This window comes from Chionomys nivalis, chromosome 14 (assembly GCF_950005125.1).
Source record: "Chionomys nivalis chromosome 14, mChiNiv1.1, whole genome shotgun sequence".
Taxonomy (NCBI): Eukaryota; Metazoa; Chordata; class Mammalia; order Rodentia; family Cricetidae; genus Chionomys; species Chionomys nivalis.
This window is the reverse complement of record NC_080099.1, coordinates 45,627,069-45,652,465: the sequence shown is the minus strand read 5'-3', so window position 1 is coordinate 45,652,465 and position 25,397 is coordinate 45,627,069. Positions and strand designations below refer to the sequence as shown.

General features: G+C 41.0%; 1 protein-coding gene across 9 annotated transcripts in view; it reads left to right on the top strand.

Annotated features, from left to right (window-relative positions):
- The first annotated feature begins 971 nt into the window (after positions 1-971).
- Positions 972-25,397, top strand: part of Ankhd1 (ankyrin repeat and KH domain containing 1) — a 118,482-nt gene continuing 94,056 nt past the window's right edge. For all 9 annotated transcript variants that reach the window (XM_057788247.1, XM_057788248.1, XM_057788249.1 and 6 more), the window contains exons 1-3: positions 972-1,371; positions 18,925-19,075; positions 22,904-23,060. In XM_057788247.1, coding sequence (XP_057644230.1) covers positions 1,081-1,371; positions 18,925-19,075; positions 22,904-23,060 — 599 coding nt within the window. In that variant the 5' untranslated portion in view covers positions 972-1,080. The remainder of the gene's footprint in view (positions 1,372-18,924; positions 19,076-22,903; positions 23,061-25,397) is intronic.

The window sequence follows — 25,397 nt, the reverse complement described above, 5'->3', positions numbered from 1 at the left end:
GGCTGTGCAGCCCGTCCACCCGCTGGCGCGCGCGGGCTCCGAAGCCTCGGGGCGGCCGTCCCGAGCGGCTCCCGGGTTGCTTAACCTCCGCGCGCTGGCTCCAGCTAGGACGGGCGGGAGGCGCCGAGCAGAACCGGCCCGGCCCGCGGAGAGCCGCTCCCGGTCCCCGGCTCCCTCCCCAGCAGCCGGAGGCCAACGGGTTAAGTAGCCTCACCTGTCCCAGAGGCGGAGCCTGCCGCGGTGACTGACGTCGCGGGCCTCCAACCGGGAAATGGCAGGAAGACGGGGCTGCGCGGAGACTGACTGCTTCTTTCCGCCAATCCCCGCGCAGCTACTTCCGGCCGCGGCCGCGGCGCCCGAGGGAGAGCGACAGGTGGGAGCTACTTTGTTACCTCGACGCCTCCTGCACCGTGGACGCACAAGACTCTCCGAGCCAAGGGTTAGGTTTACTTCGTATTTTGTTCATTCTTGCGGGGTTTCTCTTCAGCCCTCCTTTTAACGAGCGATGGAAATTCCCCGGCCCTTTCCCGTCACCTCAGATGGGGGCGGGACGAACAAGATCCCCACAGGCCAATTGTACCACGCGACGTCTCGTGACAAAATGACCGACAGTCCCTGGCGCCAATTGAGTTCCCCATTGTTAGGGTTCCTCCTGAGTGACCGCCGGGCCGACTAATCCGCTTTAAGGTCGTGAGTCGCTAGTCACGGAGGCCGGCCAATGGGCAGAGGCGACGACCGGAAGTCGGCGCGGGAGGCGGAGGAGGCGGGCGTTCACAACCGCCTAGGCCTGCGCGGGTCAACGCAGCTTGGGGGCCGAGAGCCAACTAGCAGCGCGTGACGGCGAGCGTGAGCGACAGCTCGCTGTGGCCAATGGTTCGCGGGCGCCTGGGAGTCGCGACCAGTGATGAGTCGCAGGGGCGGGAGGCAGCAGGTTAGGCAGTGAGAAGTTAGTGGCGCTGCTGGGACGGGGGGGACGGAGACGCTTCTTCCTCCTGCTGCTCCTCACCTTCCTGGGATCCGCCGCGGCGGTGGCCGCGAGTGATTCGGCGGCGGCGGTGTCCCCGGCTCCGCGTGCGAACCATGCTGACGGACAGCGGGGGTGGCGGCACCTCCTTCGAGGAGGATTTGGACTCCGTAGCTCCGCGATCCGCCCCAGCTGGGGCCTCGGAGCCTCCTCCGCCGGGAGGGGTCGGGCTGGGAATCCGCACCGTGAGGCTCTTTGGGGAGGCTGGGCCCGCGCAGGGAGTCGGTGGCGGCGGCGGCACGGGCGGAGGGGACGCGGCGCTGGATTTCAAGTTGGCGGCTGCCGTGCTGAGGACGGGCGGCGGCGGCGGCGGCGCCTCTGGGAGCGACGAGGACGAGGTGTCCGAGGTATAGCTCCAGGACCCTTGTCTCTAACATCGCGTGCGGGAGCCGGGCGATTCTTTGGGCCGGCAGCCGGCGGCTCCGCTCTCCCGCCTCCCGGGTGCAGTGCTGGCTGACAGCGGTCGCCTGTACGGCGGCGGTGGCAGCGGGCGCGGGCCTAGCGAGCGCTCTTGCTTGCTCTCCGGCGCGCGTCTGGAGCGGGACGGGTTCCCGTCAGCGCCTGTCGACCCACAATAGGGGAGTTCTTGGCTCGGCGAGCTTCGCGCGGGAACCAGGACTCCGCACGCTGCCTCCCGCCCACCCCGGGTTGGAGATGGGGGAGGGCGGGGTCTTTGGAGCCCGAGTCCCTGCCCTTGGTACTGAGGGAGCCGGAGAAACTGACGGGCGGACGCGGCCAGCTCAGGGAGCCCTCCTGCTGGTCCTCTGCCTTCCTTGGTGCTTTGCCTATGCATTTAAGCAGAGCGCTTCTTCTTTTCTCTGTAGTTTGAGGCAGGTGAGTATTAAGTTCTCAGTTTTCACGCTGAAAAGGAGTCACGTGACTGGCTCTTGGACGTTTTGTGAAGTTAGGCAGGAAAAGGAAGTTTCAAGGCATCTTTGAGCTTTGGGATAGCTGGATAGTCGAACGCTGAGGTTTTCAGCCTGGGAGAAGGTGAGGTATCCTACAGACATCTTTTCTTGTGAAGAAAATAAGTCGAGCTTTCATTTCTTTTAGCACATGTGTACATTCCCGTGTGCTCATTTCGGGTGAGAGCAACTTTTTTGGCGGTGGTCAGGAGAATGCTGTACTGTGATGTTTTAAGTGCCCAGAATTATTACTTTTTAAAATTTTGACTATGATTTATTGGATGTTTTAATTTAGCCTGTGAGTTGGTATGTAGACTGGGCCGGCTGAACCTTATGTGATCCTCTCCTGCCTGTATCTCCTTAGTGCTGAATTACAGGTGTGCACCACCATGCCTAGCCAAGAATTTCTTTGTTGGGCCTATGTTAGGCCTGGTTCATTCCTTGTGACTTTAACCTCTGGTCCTGGTGTTAAAGTACAGGAATTTCTGTGTACCATAATCCTGGCTTGTGCATTTGAGAATAATAAGGAGAAATTACTGCAAAGTACAGTTAAACACTGTTATTTCTAGGTCTAAACAGGAGTTTATTTGGACTCAACATTTTACTTTGGGAAAGAAAGCTATGTATGTTATCCATCCATATTTTTGAATTTCACTGTAGGGAAATAAATTCTAAGTCAAGATGAGAGAAGAATTTTACTTGGGTAGTTGGTCATTGCGAGAGTCTGTAGCTCCCTTGATTTTGGGTTTGTGGAAGGCTTTATCCATTCAGTCAAACTTGAGCTGAACTCAGAATACATGTATGTTTACCTAGGAAATAAAGCGGTGAGTAACTTTAGATTCTAAAGTTTTGTTTCATTGTTCTTTGTAACTTGAAAGGGAGACTGAGAAGGTTGGTTTTGTTCTAAATGTTACAGGAAGGTAGTCTCCTTGATTTTGGGGGCCACTTTGACATAATTGGTATGAATGAGATTAGAGGTTACTGATTTGCTTTTTAATGAATAGTGTTTAAATTTCTTCACAGATAAAAAGTGCTAGTGAACTTCCAAGTCAAATTCCTGTCTCAGTGTTTGTTTCTGTCACACACACATACAAACACACATTTCATACAATGTGTTAAAGCTATGGGTAAAATCTATACATTTTCACCACTTTGTTTATTTTTGAGGTAAGGTCGGTTCTCTCTTTGTCTCTGTCTCATATTTTTGAGGCAGGGTCTTACTGTGTAGCTCTGGCCAGCCTGGACAGGTTGGCCTTGAATTCATAGAGGTCAGCCTGCTTCTTCCTTCCAAGTACTGGGATTGAGTGTATGTGCTGCCATGCCTATCTTAATACTTAAAAATAAAATTTGGTCTTATATGTAATAGTGTTTTGCCTATATGGTGTGAACCACTTGAGTGCCTGCTGCCCAAGGAGTACAGAAGAGGGTGTCATGTCCCCTGAAACCGGATTTACAGCTGTTGGTGAGCCACCATGTGGGTGCTGGGAATTGAACTGAACAGTCAGTGCTCTTAACCACTGAGCCATCTTTTCAGCCTCAGAACACCTATTCTTTGTTGGTTTTTTTTTTTTTTTTTTCCAAGACAGGGTTTCTCTGTTGACAGCCCTGGCTGTCCTGGAACTCGCTTTGTAGACCAGACTGGCCTCAAACTCACTGAGATCCACCTGCCTCTGCTTCCCAAATGCTGGGATTAAAGGTGTGCGCCACTATGCCTGGCCAGAACACCTATTCTTATTCTCCTGTTTACTTACATATTCTGTGCCGCCCCCAAAATGAATTTGGGTATGAATGTATATTCAGATCTTTTTCTCTGTTTGGACAGGGTTATACATTGTAACCCAGGCTGGACTTGTGTGTGTGCTAGGCAGTCTTCTGTCTGTTCCTCCATTATGTCTGATTGGCTGGCTGGCCTTCCTTCTTTTCTTTTTCTTTTAAAAACAACATCAACAACAGAAAGAAAAAAAAAACTTTAGTTTTGGAATGTAATCCTCTGAGCTTACAGAGCTTTTTTGGGGAGAGATAGGGTGGGGTTCAATGTACATGTAGATTCTTAGCCTATGGAAAAGGAAAGCTATTTTTGTGGTTTTTCTTTTCTTTCAGAAAAGAAATTCCTGAAATATTCCATACCAGCAGTAAGTGTTGCAGGTTCTATAATCTGTTTTTGTGAATGAAATGAACTGTTTGCTTAAGTAAGTTATTTACCTTTTCTCTTTGATGAGCTATCTTAGTCTTGTTGCTTTGAAAGGGATAACATAATATTCTTAGAAAATTACTAACCTATGAAGTATTTGATGAATAATAATAAAATCCTAATTTTCATATTTCCTAAATTATTTTAGAGACAATGAATTAGTTGTTACATAGTTGGAAGTGGAGATTGTCTTCTTCCCCATTTGGGGCAGAACATAAGAAATGAGAAATAAAAGACCCAGTATTGTCTTTTTTTTTTTTTTTTTTTTGGTTTTTCGAGACAGGGTTTCTCTGTGGTTTTGGAGCCTGTCCTGGAACTAGCTCTTGTAGACCAGGCTGGTCTCGAACTCACAGAGATCCGCCTGCCTCTGCCTCCCGAGTGCTGGGATTAAAGGCGTGCGCCACCACCGCCCGGCCCCAGTATTGTCTTTACTGGTTATGTTGAAAGGTCCTGTAGTTTGAGGAGGGGATAGGACTATTACTATTAGTAAATTTTTCTTTTTTTCTCCTAATCTTATTTATTATTATTACGATTATTCTGTGTGCATACATAAATGCATGTGTGTGCAATAATATTCCTGTGGATGTTGTAGGCAATTTGTGGAAGTCAATTCTCTCTACTGTTATGAATTCTGGGGTTTGAACTGAGGTGGCTGGGCTAGATGTGCTTGTTTGCAACTGCTGAGCCATCTCACCATACATTTTTTTTTAAAATACAAAAATTATATTATCTTAGTGAATACCATCATTCTGTTATTTATTTGTTTAGTGGCACTGGGGATTAAACCCAGGGCCTTGCATATGCTAGCAGTATTCGCTAATAACACCCCTAGCATCTCTTTGTAAGATTTGAGATAGGGGCTTACTAAATTGCTCAGGCTATCTTTGAACTTCTTTAGTAGGGATTAAACCTTTTGGGGTTTTTTTTGGTTGTTGTTTTTGTTTTTTCTTTTCTTCTCTCTTTGTTTTTGTTTTTTGTTTGTTTTGTTTTGTTTTTTGAGATAGTCTCACTGTGAAGCCCTGGCTGTCCTGAATGTCCTAAAACTCGTGGAGATCCACCTACCTCTGCTTTCCAAGTGCCTAGGCCACCACACTGGACTTAAAACTTTTAATACTTCTGCTTCAGCCTCAGTATTAAAAGGTCAATGTCACCAGATCTAACTATTATGTATGGTTTTAAATATTGAGAATATCTGTTTTGTATTTCTTCAGGGTTATTGAATCTCTTCCTTCTCCACATAATTCCTTGACTAGAGGAGTCAGAACTTGCATTTGATGATAGAGATCAGGTTAAAAATTTCTTAGAGCTAGGTAAATTCAGTGAGTTGGGAGAATGAATCAGAAGAATCAGGAGCTAAAGGCCAACCCCAGTTTCATAGCAGGGCTAGCCTGAGCTACAGCTACATGAGAACTTGTCTCAAACAAAACCCATATAAGTCAATTTAAATTATCTTTTAAAGATTTACTTTTATTTGTATGTATATGTATGCCTGTATGCTAAATTTGTGGTTCTTTTAGAATCCCTAGAACTGGAAGGCAGTTCTAAGCAGTTCATTGTGGATTCTAGGATCTGAATTCAAGTCCTCTGTAAGAGTAGTCCATGCACTTAACCACTAACTAAGCCATCTCTTCTTACAAACCAGCTTATTTTTTTAACATTGTTTTACGTTCATGAGTGTTTTGTTTGTATGTATCTGTGTGCAATGCCCAACAGAAGCCAGATGAAGACATTGGAACTCCTTGGGACTGGAGTTATTACAGACAGCTTTGAGCCACCATATAGATTCTGGAAATTGAACCTAGGTCCTCTGGAAGAGCAGCCATTCTTAACCACTGAACCATCTTTCCAGCTCACAAACCATTTTTTGTTTGTTTGTTTTTTTGAGACAGGTCTCACTATGTATCTTTGACTGTTCTGGCACTCACCATGTGAGCTGACCTCAGACTCACAGAGACCCGTCTGCCTCTGCCTCCTAGTGCTGGGATCAAAGGCGTGCATCGTTACGCCCAATTACAAACCAGTTTTTGAATGTAAATTTTAGAGTGATATCTCTCCCCTTTTAACAGGTTCGAAGAAAAAATTCCTAAAGAAAGGACTTTTTAGATTGATATTTTTAAGTTATCTCTCATAAGAGTATACATATATTATATTTGAATAATTTGTGGCAGCTTTTAAAATTATAAAAATGGTGTACATACAAATAAGTTTTAATACCAGGCAGACAGATTTCTGAGTTCAAAATCAGCCTGGTCTATATACTATATATTGAACTTCTGACCAACCAGGGCTACACAGTGAAAGAAAAAAGAAACTATGGGGGGGGGGGGATTATTATGGGGCTTAAGGTGTAGCTCAGTGGTAGAGTAGAACTCTTGACTAATGCACATCTATCTCTGGGTTCAAACTCCATTAAAGGGAAAAAAGGTTAAAATTATTATAAACTAAACAGTTTCATGAAGAACAATTCAGCAGTTTCAGCAGTCTAGATAGAAAAGATAATATAGAAAGTAAAAGTTTCCCACCTCAACTAGCCCTTCAACTCACATTCTTTAAGGTAGCTAATAATAGTCTTTTTCTTTTAATAACTGTATATCATATTGACAGTTTTTAAAGCATGTGCTATATTTACAATTTTGTAAAAGCACAGAGATACTGATAGGGACCTGAAAGTTATAGCAGAAGCTTTGTAGGAATTTTTTTCTCTTTCTGAAAATTGCTTTTAGATTCAAAAGCACAGGCTAGATAGTTAGGTCAGTAGTTAAGTCAAAACTACAGATCATAGAGAGGTTTTTTTTTTCCCCCCACTGGCAAAAGAGCTAGTTAATTTCCTTTATAGTTATTTAGTTATTTATTATATAATACAGAGTTTTTTAGTAGCATACTGACATTTTGGGCCAGATTCTTTGTTGTGAGGTCTCTCCTACGCATTAGCAACATCTGTATTTATCCACTAGATGCCAGTAGAAACCACATAATTGAGATAGACCCAAATTCTTCAATCATATGATGCCTTCTGGGAACAAAATCACTCTTGCTTGAGAACCGCTAGTATAGACGTCACACTTGTCAGGGATGGCAGTTTTGTCATGAATACTCTGTATTCAAACTTTAGGTAAACAAGGTGACTCACTGCTTTTAATAGCATCTCAAGGCTTACACATAACCTGAACAAGAGAGAAATAGAAGGTACTGAAAAGTTCAATATAAGTTTATTGGTTAAAATAACTTTTACTTTAAATATTTTCAAAAAGTTTATCTTGTTTTCATGAAAGTAAACATACAAAAATTGTTATGAGGACTTTTAGTGTGTTCAAGACAGAAAGGGTTTTATTATATAAATACCAGTGATAAAATAGGAAATATAACTTTGTATTCTAGTGTGTAAATTTTGGAGACATTGGAAATATTAAATGAAGAGGCTATGTGGAATTATTGTAACTGTTATATACTTCAAGAGTATCATTTTGGAGACATTGGAAATATTAAATGAAGAGGCTATGTGGGATTACTGTAACTGTTATATACTTCAAGAGTATCAATCTTGGGCCGGGTGGTGGTGGCGCACGCCTTTAATCCCAGCACTTGGGAGGCAGAGGCAGGCGGATCTCTGTGAGTTCAAGACCAGCCTGGTCTACAAGAGCTAGTTCCAGCACAGGCTCCAAAGCCACAGAGAAACCCTGTCTCGAAAAACCAAAAAAAAAAAAAAAAAAAAAAAAGAGTATCAATCTTGGACAATATTGTTCTTTCAAGCAGTAAGACAGCATATAAATTAATGCATTGGATGTAATTATATGCGCTATGAATTTAGAGCAATGTAGAACCAGTTAGTGTGAGTGGAAGAAGACTGTATTGTGAAACAAAGTATGAGAGTTGTTTTTGTTGATTTTTCTTTTAAAAAAGCATATTTAGACATAACATGTAGTTCATAAATATAATAAAGGACAAGTAATGAATTCCTGTTTTCATTTTTTTAATGTTCTTTTAGAAAATTGTGTGTGTGAGAAATCAGAGGGAAGAAAGGAGAGAAAGGATGAGGAAGGAAATCCATGACCCATTCCTGAATGTGAAGGTGAGAGGACAACTTTTGGAAGTTGGTTCTCTCCTTCCACTTGGAGATCTGAGTCCAATGCAGGTGTTAGGTTTGTGTGGCAGTGTTTTTATCTGCATAGCCGTCTTTGTTGTCCCTGTCTCCCTTTTTGAGACAGTGTCACATATACAGTCTAGGTTGGCTTGGAACTTAGAATTGTTGTGCCTTTAATCCTTAAATGCTGGGATTACAGGTGTCTATCCCGTTTCTCTTTTTCCCTCAGTTCCTTTCTTCCATTGTAGTTTAAAATTCCATAGTTCTAGGCTGGGAATGTATCTCAGTTGGTAGAGTGCTTGACTAGTATAATAGGAAAATCTGGGTTTATCCCAGCATAGCATTAAACCAAGCTTGGTGGTGCAAGGTTATAATTTCAGTACTTGGGAGGTAGAGGCAGGAGGATCAGAAGCTGAAGGTTGTCCTCAGTGCATACTGAGTTAAGAGTTAGAAGACAGTGGGGGCTACAATGGACCCCATCTCAAAAGAAAGAAAAATAAAAATGAAAGAATTCTAAAGGTCCCTGCCTGTGACTTAGAATACATGGAAGCTAAGGCAAGAAGATCATAGAATGCCCAGGCTAGCCTGACCTATACATAAGAAGATCATAGAATGCCCAGGCTAGCCTGACCTATACATTATGGAATGAAAGATAAGGGTGGATGAGGAGATAGCTTTAAAGTGCTTGCCAGGCAAGCATGATGTTCTGAGTTAGATCCCCAATATTCACGTAAAAAGCCAGAAGTGACAATGTGTGTTTATAATTCTACCCTGGGGATGCCAAGACGGGTAAATCCCGTGGATCTTGCTGGCTGCTAGTTAACCAGCCTAGCCTAGCCTAACTTAATTGGCTATTATTCCCAGGCCGCAGTGAGGCCCTTTTGTCGGGGAAAAAAAAAAACAAAAAAAACAAACAAAACAAAACAAAAAAACAAACCAACCAAAAACCCAAGGTGTATGATGCCTGAGCAGGAAGGGCATCTAAGATTGTTCTCTGACCTCCACCTCTTAACTTCCCTTCCTAAGCAGCTGCTCTTTTGGTAGAGTACTAACCTAGTGTGCACTGATCCCTGGGTTTAATCTCCATGTAAACTAGACTTGCCGATGTACACCTATAATCTCAGCACTTGGGGTAGAGGCAGGAGAATCTGAAATTCAAGGTTGTTCTTAGCTACATAGTGAGTTACACAAGACCCTGCCTTAAGGTAAAACAAAACAAGAATTGATGATCATATTTTAGTGGTCTAGTACTCTCATATCCTGTGCAAGGCCAAAGATCTGTTGTCTTTGCAAAAAGAAAACAGAAAAAGTCTTTCAAGAGGTTAAGTCCTTGATAACTTATTTAAGATTTCTGGTAAAATGCTTGCTGTCAAACCTGGTGACCTGAGTTCAATTCCTAGAACCTGTGTGTGGAAGGAGAGAACTGATTTGCACAGTTGTCTTTTGACTTGCAATGTATACTATGGGACACACACACACAGAGCAAAAAAAAAAAAACTTATTTAAAATGAATTTTGGTTGGTTAAATATCCATCCATCTGTTCAGGGAACTGAAACCTAGGGTCTTGGACATCCCAGGAGAGTTCTCTGTGAATGAGCTATATCCCTAATTATTTTTTTAAGGTATCATTTCATATTGTAGTATTGTCCAGGCTGTCCTGGAATTTACAGCAATCCTGTTTCAGCTTCTCAAGTGCTGGGATTATAGGCATAGCAACGATGCCTGACTCCCAGCTTTTTATCTTTTTCTTTGCGGTACTAAGGATTCCAGCTCTCAGCTCAGGCTGTCCTTGAACTCAGTTCTAACGAACTTTGAATTTCCTGCCTCGACTTCCTAGGTATCTGAGGTTACAGGATTATACCACCAGGCCTTGCCTGATGGTATTTTTGAGTAGATTTATTTATTTAAGATCATCTTATTTGTTAAGCTTTATGCTAGGCTTTAGACGAGAAAAATATTTTCTGCTCTTACGGAAATCAGTATTTTTCAGTAATAGGAATATTTCAAGGAATGAGAAAACTTTACTTTTACCTGTCCGTTTAAACTCCTTTCAATATTAATAAGTTATATTGTGTGTCCCAGGAATGTTGCAATTTAATTACCTCGTCATATTTAATTTTGTTATGGCTTTGTGACAATCCAAGATATCAAATTCAATGTATAATTCTTGCTGTGCATTAATTGGATGATCCCCCCCTAAAGGTAGGATTTGAGTCTTTACTTGAGGCCATGGATGGGCATTAAGAGGTGGACCTACCTATGGGCTAGAGATGGTTTCGTAGTTAAGAGCGTGGATTGCACCGGGCTGTGGTGTCACACACGTTTAATCCCAGCACTCGAGGCAGAGGCAGGCGGATCTCTGTGAGTTCGAGGTCAGCCTGGTCTACAAGAGCTAGTTCCAGGACAGGCTCTAAAGCTACAGAGAAACCCTGTCTCGAAAAAAAAATTTTTTTCACAACATGCTATAGGACTCTATTTTTAAGTAATGTCCAGAATAGGCAGATCCATAGGGACTGGGCAGGGGTCACAGCTTGGAGGGGCTCAGGGAGGGGGATGGGCCATGGGTTTTCTCCGGGGACAGTTTCCTTCTGGGATGAGAGGATGGCTCTGCAGTGTGCAGTGGTGATGGTCACACAATAGTTTGAATGTGTAAATACTAGGAACTACTAGTTCCTTTCCCTTGAGATGGTTAATTTTATGTTATGTGGATTTCACCACAAAGAATGCAGAGTAGGGCCGGGCGGTGGTGGCGCACGCCTTTAATCCCAGCACTTGGGAGGCAGAGGCAGGCGGATCTCTGTGAGTTCGAGACCAGCCTGGTCTACAGAGCTAGTTCCAGGACAGGCTACAAAACCACAGAGAAACCCTGTCTCGAAAAACCAAAAAAAAAAAAAAAAAAAAAAGAATGCAGAGTAGGAAGGGATGCTTTTCCTTTTATTATTTTATTCTAATTTAGCCTGGCCTGTATGCACCACCATGCTTGATTTACAAGGTATTGGGGATGGGACCGGCGTCCTTGTGCGTATTAGGCAAGCCCTTAACCAACTGAATTACACCTCCAGCTCTTTCATTTATTCTTGTTCACCCAAGACAGGGTTTTGCTATGTAGCCCTGGGTAGTCTGGAACTCTACTATTACTGGGTAGCCTTGGGTTTGCAGCAAGTCTTCAGCCTCTGTCTTCTCAGTGCTAGCCAACAGCAGACTAGGCTGATATCTTCAGGAAAACAAAAGTCAAAGAAACAAGCGTCCCCAGGGCAAGATGTAGGAGCAGCACCTGGCCTGGCCAAGGATGCCAGGGAGGAAATGATCTCAGGGAGGGAAAGCAAGAGGCAGGCACCACACAGCCCTTCAAGGGTCCTAAAGCTAGCCTTGCCCTCAGCTGACAGATGGCCTCTCTCATAGTGTCTCTCTCTCTCTCTCTCTCTCTCTCTCTCTCTCTCTCTCTCTCTCTCTCTCTCTCTCTCTGTGTGTGTGTGTGTGTGTGTGTGTGTGTGTGTGGTTTTTCAAGACAGGGTTTCTCTTCATAGCTCTAGCTGTCTTGGAACTTGCTTTGTAAACCAGGCTGGCCTGCCTCTGCATCTCCAAGTGCTGGAATTAAAGGTGCCACCATGCCCAGGCCTACTGGCCTGTCTCTTAATGGGTCTCTCTAGTGTCAATGCTGCTGAAGCTACTTCTTTTTTTTTTTTTCCATTATATTTATTGAGCTCTACATTTTTCTCTGCTCCCCTCCCTGCTTCTCCCGCTCCCCCTTCAACCCTCCTTCAAGGTTCCCATGCTCCCAATTTACTCAGGAGATCTTGTCTTTTTCTACTTTCTACTTCCCATGTAGTTTATATCTATGTAAGTCTCTCTTAGTGTTCATATTGCTGTCTAAGTTCTCTGGGATTGTGGTTTGTAGGCTGGCTTTCTTTGCTTTATGCTTAAAAACCACCTATGAGTGAGTACATGTGATAATTGTTTTTCTGTGTCTGGGTTACCTCACTCAAAATAATGTTTTCTAGTTTCACCCATTTTCCTGAAAAATTCAAGCTGTCGTTATTTTTTTCTGCTGTGTAGTACTCCATTGTGTAAATGTACCACTTTTTTTTTTTTTTTTTTTTTTTTTATCCATTCTTCGATGGAGGGGCATTTAGGTTGTTTCTAGGTTCTGGCTATGACAAACAAAGCTGCAATGAACATAATTGAGCACATGTCTTTGTGGCACGATTGAGCATCTTTTGAATATATACCCAAAAGTGGTATTATTGGGTCTTGAGGAAGGTTGTTTCCTAATTTTCTGAGAAATTGCCACACTGACATCCAAAAGGGTTGTACCAGTTTGCACTCCCACCAGCAATGTAGAATTGTTCCCTTTTCCCCACAATCTCTTCAGCTTAAGTTATCAGTGTTTTTGATCTTGACCATTCTTACAGGTGTAAGATGAAATTTCAGAGTTGTTTTGATTTGCATTCCTCTGATGACTAAGGATGTTGAACATTTCCTTAAGTTTCTTTTAGCCATTTTAGATTCCTCTGTTGAGAGTTCTTTGTTTAGGTCTGTACTCCATTTTTTTTTAAATTGGATTATGTGATCTTTTGGTGTCCATTTTCTTGAGTTCTTTGTATATTTTGGAGATCAGACCTCTGTCTGATGTGGGGTTAGTGAAGATCTTTTCCCATCGAAATTTTTTTTTTTTTTTTTAAAAAAAGAAGAGCATGGATTGCTCTTCCAGAAGTCCTGAACTTCATCCCCAGCAATCACATGGTAGCTCAAAGCCATCTATGGTGGGATCTGATGCCCTGCCCTCTTCTGGTGTGCAGACATACACGCAAGTAGAACATTCATACATAAAATAAATAATTTTTTTAAAAAAGAGGTGAACTTACAAGGATAATAATTTAAAATAAAAGCATTCCTACTCAGTTATCATGGATTATTGTCTTGTGTCTTGTGCTCATATTTTAACAAAAATCCAACTACTTATAACTCTTATTTACTCTGTGGTGGGGGCAGGAGCATGCCATGACATGCATGTGGAAGTCAGAGGAAAACTTCAGAGTGAGCACTCACTTTGTACCTTGTCGTGGCAGGGTCTCTTGTTTGTGCTGCTGCACTGTGTCCTGCAAGCTAGTTGTCCCATGTGCTTCTGAGTAATTCTTCTGTCTCTGCCTCATGTCTGGCTTTTCACTTGGGTTCAGGGAGTTTAACCCTGATTGACAGACTTGCATGGCCAAATGCAGTTTGTACTTTTGTCTGCCAAGCCACTCCCTTAATATGTATACACTGTACCAGCATATTCTACCTTTGCCATTTTCAGGTCCCTCTAATGAGAACATTCTTTTTAAGATATCCATGTAGCTTCCCTCTTTTCTTTATCTTAAGTAATTTTTATCTGGGGGTGATACTACTTGATATCTTTGGCCTGTTGTTTAGTGTCTTTGATGTAGCTTTGACTTGATTACTTTTTAACACTGAGCTACAAACATCAGCAGCCTGATACCCCCACTTATTTAAGTTATTTAAATTTTTTCTGTGTAGCCAGCCCTTGGCTGGCCTTGTGCTTCCTTTGTATCCCAGGCTAGTCTCACACTCTCATTCCTTAACCTTCTCTGTGCTGGGATTACAACTGTGTACTATCATTCCCAGATTCCTTTAAGAGACCTTCCAACTATCTATTGCTTGTTTTTTGTAAATATCTCAGACTCTCCAGTTCTAAAACTGAAACAGTCATTTCCTTCTTCCATCTATTCTGTTCCTTCTTCCTCCTTTTGTGTGTGTGTGTGTGATACTGGACATTAAATCCATGGCTTTGGGCATCATCCTAAGCAGGTGCTTTAGCAATGAGCTACATACTCAGCCTCATCATCTTTGTAAGTAGCATTGCCCTAAAACTAGTAATGTAGGAGGGAGGATTGCTTGTTGGTTCCTGGCCGCCCAGCTAGCTTAGACCTGAAATAATCACATAGAAACTATTAATTAAATCACTGCTTGACCCATTAGCTCTAGCTTCTTATTGGCTAACTCTTACATATTAATTTAACCCATTTTTATTAATCTGTATATTACCGCAAGGTTGTGGCCTACCAGCAAAGTTTCAGCCCGTCTATCTCTGGTGGCTCTGTGGCCTCTTTCTGACTCCGCCCTTCTTTCTCCCAGCATTCAGCTTAGTTTTCTCCTAAATTCTGCCCTATCAACAGGCTAAGCCAGTTTTCCTTATTCATTAGTGGTAATCACAGCATACAGAGGGAAATCCCACATCATAGTAACTCATTGCCCTAACCCAAGTCATAGCTCACACTGCTGCTACTTCTTACTGTAGACATCTTATTCCTTTTTCTGTATTCTTACTTCTGCTGTAAATGAAACTATCTTTCACCTATACTATAATTGTCTGTCTGCCTTTAATCTTAGTTTGTAGATCTTTACCCTGATATCAGAGTAAATTCTCTTTTACTAAAATATTATTCATTTTAACCTGTAGTTCAAGAGCTGTGGAGACTGAGGTAATGGGGATTGGTGCTAGCATAGGCTGTTGAATAGTCCCCTCTCAAAGAAAAAATATTTTTCATAGCATACACAATTATTTTAGATTTTGCTTTTGTTATTTTTACAGATTAATCCTCACTGATCTCCATTTGCTTTTTATGTTTGAGCCATACCAAATTGCTATAGTTCTGAACACCAAGATTTTGTATGTCCTAGAATATTTACTTTCACTGCTTTGACTCCCAGAATCATAGTAATAACTATGATATGTTGAGGTCTCATTGCCACTGTACTAAAATGCTTCCTTATATATTTTAAAAACCAACCTTGTAGGTACCATATAAGGAAAATTATGGTTCTTAATTTGCATATGAGGAAACAAATACAATATATAACATACACAAACATATAGTCAGTTAATGTTAGTGCTATGTTTTTTCTTTTCTTTTTTTGAAGATGTTTGTATTTATTATGTGTGCAGTGTTCATGCATGCATTTCTGCCAGAAGAGGGCACCAGATCTCATTTCGGATGGATGTGACCCATCTTGTAGTTGCTGAGAATTGAACTCAGGACCTCCGGAAGAACATTCAGTGCTCTTAACCTCTGAGCCTTCTCTCCAGTCCCTTGAGGCAGGATTTCTATAACACAGCCCAGGCTAGCCTTGAACTTGACATATTCTTCCTTAGCTTCTGACTAGGATATAGATGTGTACTCCTATATCCAGCAAAAGTCAGTATTTGACCTGATTCAGACCTTTGGGTTTTAAAATTTGTTTATATACTTTTCTTTTGCCGAGGGGGTTCAGTTGAGACAAAGCCTATCTACATAATCCCATTTATCCCATTTGTCCTAAAACTCATTATATAAACTAGGCTGGCCTTGAACTCAAGAGATGTGCCTGCCTCTGTCTCTAGAATGCTGGAATTAAAGGCCTGTGTCACCATGCCCAGCTGTGTACTTGATTTTAGCCAGTAGGCTGAGAAGCTTATTTTTATATAGCTACTGTTTTCTCTCTCTCTCTCTCTCTCTCTCTCTCTCTCTCTTTCTTTCTTTTTTTTTTTTTTTGAGATGGGTTCTTGCTATGTTGCCCAGGCTTCTCTTTATCTCATTGATCATTTATTCTACATCAGCATCCCAAGTAGCTGAAACTACAGGTATGCACCATGCTGTAACCAATTTTTTTTGAGACTAGGTTGTATTATATAGCTGACTAACTTCAATCTTCATAATCTTCCTACCTCAATCTCTTAAGTAATGAGTTTTTTTTTTTAAGTTTATATGGCACCGAGCAGTGGTGGCGCATGCCTTTAATCCCAGCAGTTGGGAGGCAGAGGTAGGCGGATCTCTGTGAGTTCGAGACCAGCCTGGTCTACAAGAGCTGGTTCCAGGACAGGCTCCAAAACCACAGAGAAACCCTGTCTCGAAAATCCAAAAAAAAAAAAAAAAAGTTTATATGGTGTGTGTGTGTGTAGGTCAGATAACAAAGTGTGGGAGTTGGTTTTTTATCCTGCTGCATGAATTTAGGGTCTGAACTTGGGTTGCCAGGTTTGTATGGCAAGCATATTTACCCACTGAGTCATCTTGATCTCCCCACTCCTTTTTTTCTTTTTCTTTAGACAGGGTAACATCAGGTTTGGTCTCAAACTTAGTGTAGCCAAGGCTATTCTCAGACTCCTGCTTTTACCTTCTAGGTGCTGAGATAACAGGTGTGCCACCACACCTTGCCTTTAAAGGCTTTTTGTAAAGACTACCAAAAATAAAATTTGTGTTGGCTTTGTAAAGTTTACCAAAAATGAAATTTGTGGTTGCTAATATTCAACTGTCTACTCAATACAATTTTTAAAAATATTTATTATGTATACAACATTCTATCTGCATGTATGCCTGCAGGCCAGAAGAGGGCACCAGACCTCATTACAGATGGTTGTGAGCCACCATGTGATTGCTGGGAATTGAACTCAGGACCTTTAGAAGGGCAGGCAATGCTCTTAACTGCTGAGCCATCTCTCCAGCCCCTCAATACATTTTTTTAACTTGTATTTCAGAATTTAGGGGATGTTCCTTGTCTTTGCATGGTGTGACTATATTAGGATAGTATACAATCAAAATAATGCATATGTTTTATGTTAGAAGTCTTTTTTTTTTTTTTTTTTTTTTTTTGTCTAGCAGTACTGGGGTTTGAACCTAGGGCTAGGGCCTTCAGCATGCTAAGTGTTCTTCTATTGAGCTATACCTCCATCCTAAAATGTCTTTTTTGGGGGGTGGGGCATGGATTTCAAGACACAGTTTCTCTGTGTAACAACTCTGGCTGTCCAGGAACTCAGCTGTAGACCAGACTGACCATGAAGTCACAGAGATCCACCTGCCTCTGCTTTCCCAGTGCTGGGATTAGAGGCATGTGCCACCACCACCCGGGGGGAATTTTTTTTTTTTTTAGAAATACAGATTAAGAGTAAGATAAAAACTAGATACTTATTGTTGAAAGATTTTTAGCATTTTACCATTATTAGTTTTAAACCATACTAGTATAATAAAAGTTTCAATTTTTTTAACCTTTATGAGATGGGAAACAGGACAGTGGATAGAAAAAATGAAATAGACTTAAATATTAATATTAATTGTGGGTTCATAAGATGGCTCATTGGCTAAGGCTGTTGTTAGACTTCTCTTGCAGAGAACTTGAGGTAGATGCCCAGCCATCCATGGCAGGCAGCTCAAAACCACCTATGATTCTAGTTCTGATGATCTGATGATTTCTTTGTCTTTGTTTTCTGAGGACACCTGTGTTCATGTTAACATATACACCTACAGGCACATACGTATACAAATAATTAAAAATAAATCTTGATAGATTTCAAGAAAGCTATGCCCCTAATTTTTAAAAATTCAATTAGAAATAACTTGATTTAAAATTGGAGAGTTCCATGTATATTTTTTAATTGATTTTTGTTCATACTGTTATTAATTTCAGCAAAATATAAATCAGATACCTGCTAGGTATGATGTATTCTTAGGTATGCACCACCACACCCAGCAGTAGGTTAAATCTAACTCATTTTTTTTTTTTTAAATTTATTTATTATGTATACAAAATTCTGTCTGTGTGTATGCCTGAAGGCCAGAAGAGGGCGCCAGACCTCTTTACAGATGGTTGTGAGCCACCATGTGGTTGCTGGGAATTGAACTCAGGACCTTTGGAAGAGCAGGCAATGCTCTTAACCACTGAGCCATCTCTCCAGCCCCTCTAACTCATTTTTTTAAAGTCAAAATAAATTATTTAGAAAAGAGGACAGTTGTCTTATAATGGCTTAGCAATGCTATTTCTATTTTCAGTATTGGAGATTGAGCCTAGAGTTTTGCATGTTAGGCAAGTGTTCTAATATAAGATAATACCCAGTTCCCACTTACATTTATTTGTTTATCTATGTTTGTATATGTATGTCTACATATGGGTGTCAGTGTAAAGGTCTGAGGACAACTTGCAGAATATAGTTCTCTCGCCGGGCGGTGGTGGCGCACGCCTTTAATCCCAGCACTTGGGAGGCAGAGGCAGGTGAATCTCTGTGAGTTCGAGACCAGCCTGGTCTACAAGAGCTAGTTCCAGGACAGGCTCCAAAACCACAGAGAAACCCTGTCTCGAAAAACCAAAAAAAAAAAAAAAAAAGAATATAGTTCTCTCCTACAATGTGGGTTCCCATGGGCAAACTCGGATCATCAAGCTTGGCAGCAGGTACTTTTACTTTCAGCCGTCCACTGCCTTTCACTCCCCCCCCACACACACAGCCCTTTTTCTGTTTACTTAGGACAAGGGTCTTACTCAGTTGTCTAGGTAAGTCTTGTACTTTGATCTTCTTGCCTCAGCTTCTTGAGCAGTTAGGAGTGCAGGTCTACAATAGGAGGCTTAGCTGTATGCTTGTATGTGTTTGTTAGTTTGCTACCTAGTTCTGTGTACAATTTTCTAAGAGGTTATGCACATATACTTCATAAAAGACACATGTGTATATAGAGTTTTATGCTCTGTGCTAGGAACATAAAGATACAGTGCTCTTCAAGAAACTTATTAGTATGTCTGAGTTATACCTGTCATCATGCTTGAAGATTAACAGAAAATGCTCCCTCAGTTCTGTCCTCATAGCTTGTGTTTATATAATTATCTGGTTATATTTAAATTTCAAATAATACTGACTTAGATTATAGTTATTATAGTCATATTGGCATCAGCTTCATCATTATTCGATCTTTAATTCATAAACAGGTTGAATCATTTATTTTGGACCAAGAAGATTTGGATAACCCAGTCCTTAAAACGTCAGAGATATTCTTATCAAGTACAGCAGAAGGAGCAGATTTACGCACAGTGGATCCAGAGACCCAGGCGAGACTGGAAGCATTGCTAGAAGCAGCGGGTACTCTACTGATTTTCTCTTTAAAAGTAGATCTTACCAGGAATGGCGGCCCATGCCTTTAGTCCTAGCACTTGGGAAGCAGAGGCAGGAGGATCTCTGTAGGACCATCATCTACATGGAGAGACCCTGTCTCACAACAATGACAACAAAAAGTGTAGATCTCTCTAACATTTCATACAAGATTATCTTAGGAATATTTGACATACCAAATTTACTATCTCTAATGTTTATCTTATTTCCTAAAAAATTGCACATTCTGTATTTTAAAAATTCTTGGTTGAATACAATGAATAATTAAGTTAATAAAGATATTTAGTTATCAAGGAAAACAGGTGCATCAAAAATAGGAGTTAAGTGTAGTTTATAAAATTTTTACTGTATTTGAACCTATTCAGGAAATTCTAATATTGTTTACTTATTCATTTTAATTACTGATTACCTAAATTTCTATAATTTAGCTATTTTTATTTTTTAATACTTTCTCTTAAAAGATTTATTTATTATGTATACAGTGTTTTGCTTGCACATGTGCCTGCAAGCCAGAAGAGGACACTAGATCTCATTGTAGATGGTTGTGAGCTACCATGTGGTTGCTGGGAATTGAACTCAGGGCCTCTAGAAGTACAGCAAGTACTCTTAACCTCTGAGCCATCTCTCCAGCCACCACTGTTTTTATTTTTAAATGAGCACAAACTTAGAGTAAAATATACCAGGCTATGCCAAACTACTAGGTTTTTTTTTTTTTTTTGGTTTTTCGAGAGACAGGGTTTCTCTGTGGTTTTGGAGCCTGTCCTGGAACTAGCTCTTGTAGACCAGGCTGGTCTCGAACTCACAGAGATCCGCCTGCCTCTGCCTCCCAAGTGCTGGGATTAAAGGCGTGCGCCACCACCGCCCGGCTACCAAACTACTAGTTTTGAAGTACCAGCAAGAAAATGTGTGATAGGTATAATGTGGTAGCTTATACCTATAATTCTAGCCCTGTATAGGGCTATCTATTATTTTGCTGGACAGCCTGAACTACATAGTGATTTCCAAGCCAGCTGGAGCTGCAGTATGAAATTTTGTCTCGAAAAAACGATTCAGGAGCTGGAGAGGTGTCTTAGCAGTTAAGAGCACTGGCTGTTCTTCCAGAGGACCTGAGTTCAATTCCCAGCACCCACATGGGTCTCTCAGTATACATAAAAAACCTAAAATATCTATGCACAGAAATAATATATGATAAACCTGCTTTATCACTAGGTGTTGTACATATGTGTAAGGGAAGCTGAGACACATGGATCATAGTTACAAGTTATAGACTTAAAAAAGAAAGCACACACATATTTTCTTAATATATACTTATTTTTTAATTTATTGTTATTTAAATTTTATGATCATTGGTGGTTTTTTGCCTACATGTTTTTTGTGTGAGGGTGTCAGAAGCCCTGGAATGGAATCATAGACAGATGTGAGCTGCCATGTGGGTGCTGAGAATTGAACCCAGGTCTTCTGGAAGAGCAGCCCTGAGTTTAACTGCTGAGCCCCTGCTTATTATTTTATAATGTATAGTCTACTCATTATTTATTATGCAGAGTTTCCATTGCCCTGCAATTAAAGCCTTTTATCGTCTCTGAAATACAGAAATCTAGAACAGGGTGTGGTATGGTAGCACAAGTCTATAATCCTGTCACCTGGGACACCAAAGCTAAAGAAGGGCCTCAAATTCAAGAATAGTTTAGCCTCCATAGTGAGACCTTTTCTCACAAAACAAAACAAAAGAAGGAAGTCTAGCCAACTTTTTGGAGTGCATGCTTTTAATTCTGCCACTTGGGAGGATGAAGAAGAAAGATTAGTACAAATCTGTGATCATCCTGGCCTATAAAGTGAAATTCTTTTTTTTTTTCTTGACTGTATGTGTAGGTAGGTATGGTGGCTCATACCTGTGCTTCTAGCACCTGGGAGGCTAAGGTAAAAGAATTAGTGATTGAAGGCCAGCCTTGACTACATGGGCCCTATCTCAAAAACAAAAATTTTTTTAGAGAAATTCATAGGTTAATAAATTTATTATTTATTTTAATTTATTTAATTTTTATTATGTTTGTTTTTCTTTTTTATTTGTGCATATGTATTATGTGGGTACTTGTGCCACATCATGAGTTTGGTGGTCAAAGGATAACTTTCAGGAGTTAATTTTCTCTTATTATCTTGTGGGTCACTGAGGTTAAACTCGGGTCATCATGCTTGGCAGCAGGTGCTTTTACTTGATTAGCCATCTTATTTCCTCATATATTCTATTTTTAAAACAGTACCTAAGCCAGGCATTGGTGGTACATGCCTTTAATCCCAGCACTCAAGAGGCAGTGTCTGGTGGATCTCTTGAGTTTGAGACTAGGTACCTGGTCTACACATTGAGTTCCAGGGCAGCCAGGACCACATAGAGAGACCCTGTTCCCTCAAGAAGGCCCAAATAAAGAAATAACCAGGACTACAAAGAGAGACCTTGTCTCAAATAAATAAGTAAAATAATAAAAAAAGATAGCTACACATTAAGTGCCATATGTTTACTTTATATTAGCTGTTAGCTGGCGTTGTGTTATATACCTATAATCCCAGCAGTTGTGGGTTGGAGGCAGATGGATCGGGAGTTCAGAGCCAGCTTCGTCTGTGCATTACATTTGAGACCAGCCTAGACAATATAAAAGCCAGGGGAATGAAGACTATTAAAAAACTGAAAATTCAAAATAAAAAGTCTTAAAGCTCATAAGTTAGCTTCCTTGTACTACTAACCAGGTGTGCGGTAAGCACAGATGATCTCAGTACTCAGGAAACTCAAGGCAAGAGGATCAGAAGTTCAAGACCAGTCTAGGTCATACAGCAAGTCTATACCAAAAAATAATTAATTAAATATATATGTATGTGTGTATATGTATATGAAGTGTTGGATAGATGTCTCCATGGATAAAAGTGCTTGCTGTGCAAGTATGAGGGCATTAGTTTGGATCCCACACTACATAAAAAGTCAGGTGTGGCAGGCTTGTAACTCCAGTGCTATGGGGGAAGCAGACAGGAGATTCCCTAGGGCTTGCTGGTTCTTGCCTAGCTACTAGTTCAGTGAGAGACTGAATTTAGAAGGACAAAGGTGGAGAGTACTAAAGCAAGACATGTGATATCCTCCTCTGGCCTACACAAAAGCATGTGCACCTACACACATGTGCATACACTATATATACGTACACCATACTCTCCTATACATACATGCTCTTGCAAACAAAATAGTAACAGTAATGAAAACCAAAATCTCAGTATACTGTTAGAGGTTCAGAAAGATTGTTAACAGCTTTTTAACATTTCGTATCAAAGGATATAAAAGAAATTTTGGAACCTATTTATAAATTAAATAAATTCATTGGGTGTTGCATATTTTGGTTTTTCATTTATGGTATCTGTCAGACTCAATTTAAAACATTACTCCAGAAGATGTTAAGTGGATTTGACCAAAATGGGGAAAAAATGTTGGATTGTTTATTATGATAAATTACATTGCTACTGAAAATAGAGTGGGCAAGTGTCGTGTGCTAGAGAGTTTATTGATTTTATTGACAGTTCTTCAAGTGAATTACTCATTTGGTACAATAAGGATCATATTAAGTCAAATTCAGAATTAGGTGTAGGAAAAGTTAATATGTATGGCTTGACGTTAGTGGTAGAACTGAAATCATCAACCTTATTTTTTTACTGTCAGGTTCATATATGGTGTCTATGTCATTTCTTTGACATGTGTAATGGGGCTTAAAATATAATTTCAACAATTTTTGCTTTTTCTTTCCCTGCATTGCCTCATTGACTAAGGAATTGGCAAATTGTCAACTGCTGATGGTAAAGCTTTTGCAGATCCTGAAGTACTCCGGAGACTGACATCTTCAGTTAGCTGTGCACTGGATGAAGCTGCTGCTGCACTGACCCGCATGAGAGCAGAGAACACACACAGTACAGGACAAGTGGACACGTATGTATTCGATACTTTGCTAGTTAGTATTAAATGTTTTCTTGGAAAAATGTGAGCCAAGTGGGTATTTGAGGAGATGTTACATTTTAGGTTGATACATGAATGTGTACATACTATATGAAACTTTTTTGAAGCTGAATCTCTCTACATAGCCCTGGCTGTCTTAGAACTCATTGTAGATCAGGCTAGTCTCGAACTCAGAGATCTGTCTGCCTCTTTTAAATGCTAAAGTTAAGTGATTTTTTTTTATTCTTACATGTATGACTATTTACATGTGTGTATGGTCACTACACATGTACCCCCTCTCCCCTCAAAAACACTGCATGGACTAGAAAATGTTCGTTTTGTTTTTTGAAACAAAGTCTCACTAAGTAACCCTGGCTAGTCTGGAATGCTTTATATATCCTGGAATATGCTAAGTAGATCAGGCTAGACTCAGCTCACAGAGATTTACCTTTCTCTGCCTCCTAAGTGCTGGGATTAAAGATGCCTCACCCTGCTGTGTAACTGGAGGTTTCTTTCACACCTGCCAGTTCCTGAATATTCACTCTGAGGCTAAATATTGATTACAAACTGTTTGGCCTATTAGTTCAGACTTAGTTAACTTATAACTTAAATTAACCCAATTCTATTATTCTATATTTTGCCATGAGGCTCGTGGCTTGTTACCTCATATCTTGCTTCCCCAGTGACTGTTGGCATCTTCCCAACTCCTCCCTCTTTCTCCATTTCTCTGCTTGGATTTTCTGCCTAACTATATTCTGCCCTGCCATAGGCCAAAGCAGCTTTTTTATGAACCAATTCTTATAAAATATATTCACAGCATACAGAAGGGCATCCCACATCAGTGCTGGGTACTGGTTTTATTTTTGAGACAAGATCTCACTCTGTAGCCCAGGCAGCCCTTGAATTCTCAGCAGTCCCGCCTCAGCTTCCTTGAATGCTGGTGTTAAAAGTGTGAGCCATTGTACTTAGATTTGCATTTACTATTAAACATTTTTGTGGGTATTCAGTATTTTAGTATATGAGAAATCTAAACTGAATAAGACCTAGTTTCTACTTCAAAATAAGTTACACATTATAAAGGTTACAGTAATTCTAACCTGACTACTTGATTAGTTATAAATTAAGTGGATTACTTAACAGTCTAGTTGCTGGTTGTTTAAATATGGTCTGTGGAGAATGAGTATATATCAGAGCTTGTTTGAAGTGTACAGTCTTAGGCTATGTGTGGTGGCATATGTTTGTAATACTTAGCACTCTGTAGGTAGAGGCAGGAGCTATTGACAGTTCAAGGCCAGCCATGGCTATATAATGAAGTTGAACTTGGCCTGAGCTGTATGAGAAAGCCTGGACTGTAATCCTGATGTCCTGGATCAAAATCTGCGTTTTAATAGGCAATATAGGTAGTTTCCTGGATTTAAATTATGTGTGCTGGCATACCTGTAATCTCAGCACTTGTGAGACAGAAATGAGATGACTGGTGTGAATTCAAGGCCAGCCTGGGTTACATAGTGAGTTAGTTTGAGGACTGCCGAGACTAGCATGAGTGTGTCTTAATGAAAGGAAAAGGAGCTGGGTAGTGGTGGTGCATGTCTTTAATCCCAGCACTTGGGAGGGGGGCGTGCAGAGATGGATCTCTGAGTTCAAGGCCAGCCTGGTCTTCAAGAGCTAGTTCCAGGATAGGCCCTAAAGCTACAGAGAAACATGTTGGTGGAGCAGCAGGCTGTGTCCCGCCACCTGGCTAGCTTTACACCCGAAACAATTACATAAAAACTGTATTCTTTTTTTTTTTTTAAAGATTTATTTTATTATGTATACAACATTCCTTCCATGTATGCTCGCATGCCAGAAGAGGGCACCAGATCTCATTATAGATGGTTGTGAGCCACCATGTGGTTGCTGGGAATTGAACTCAGGACCTTTGGAAGAGCAGGTAGTGCTCTTAACTGCTGAGCCATCTCTCCATCTTGGAAACTGTATTCTTTTAAACACTGCTTGGCTCATTAGTTCCAGCCTCTTATTAGCTAGCTCTTACATATTGATCTAACCCATTTTTAATATTCTGTGTAGCACCACGAGCTGGTGGCTTACCAGGGAGGATCTTAACCTGCGTCTGTGTCCGGCGGGAGAATCATGGCGACTCATTGACTCTGCTTCTTTCTCCCAGCATTCTGTTCTGTCTACTCCACCTACCTAATTTTCTGTCCTATTAGGGCCAAGCAGTTTTCTTTATTAATTAACCAATGAAAGCAACAGATAAATACAAGACCCACCTTTATCAGAAACGGGTCTCGAAAAACCAAAAAAGAAAAAAATGAGAAAGATTTAAGGAAG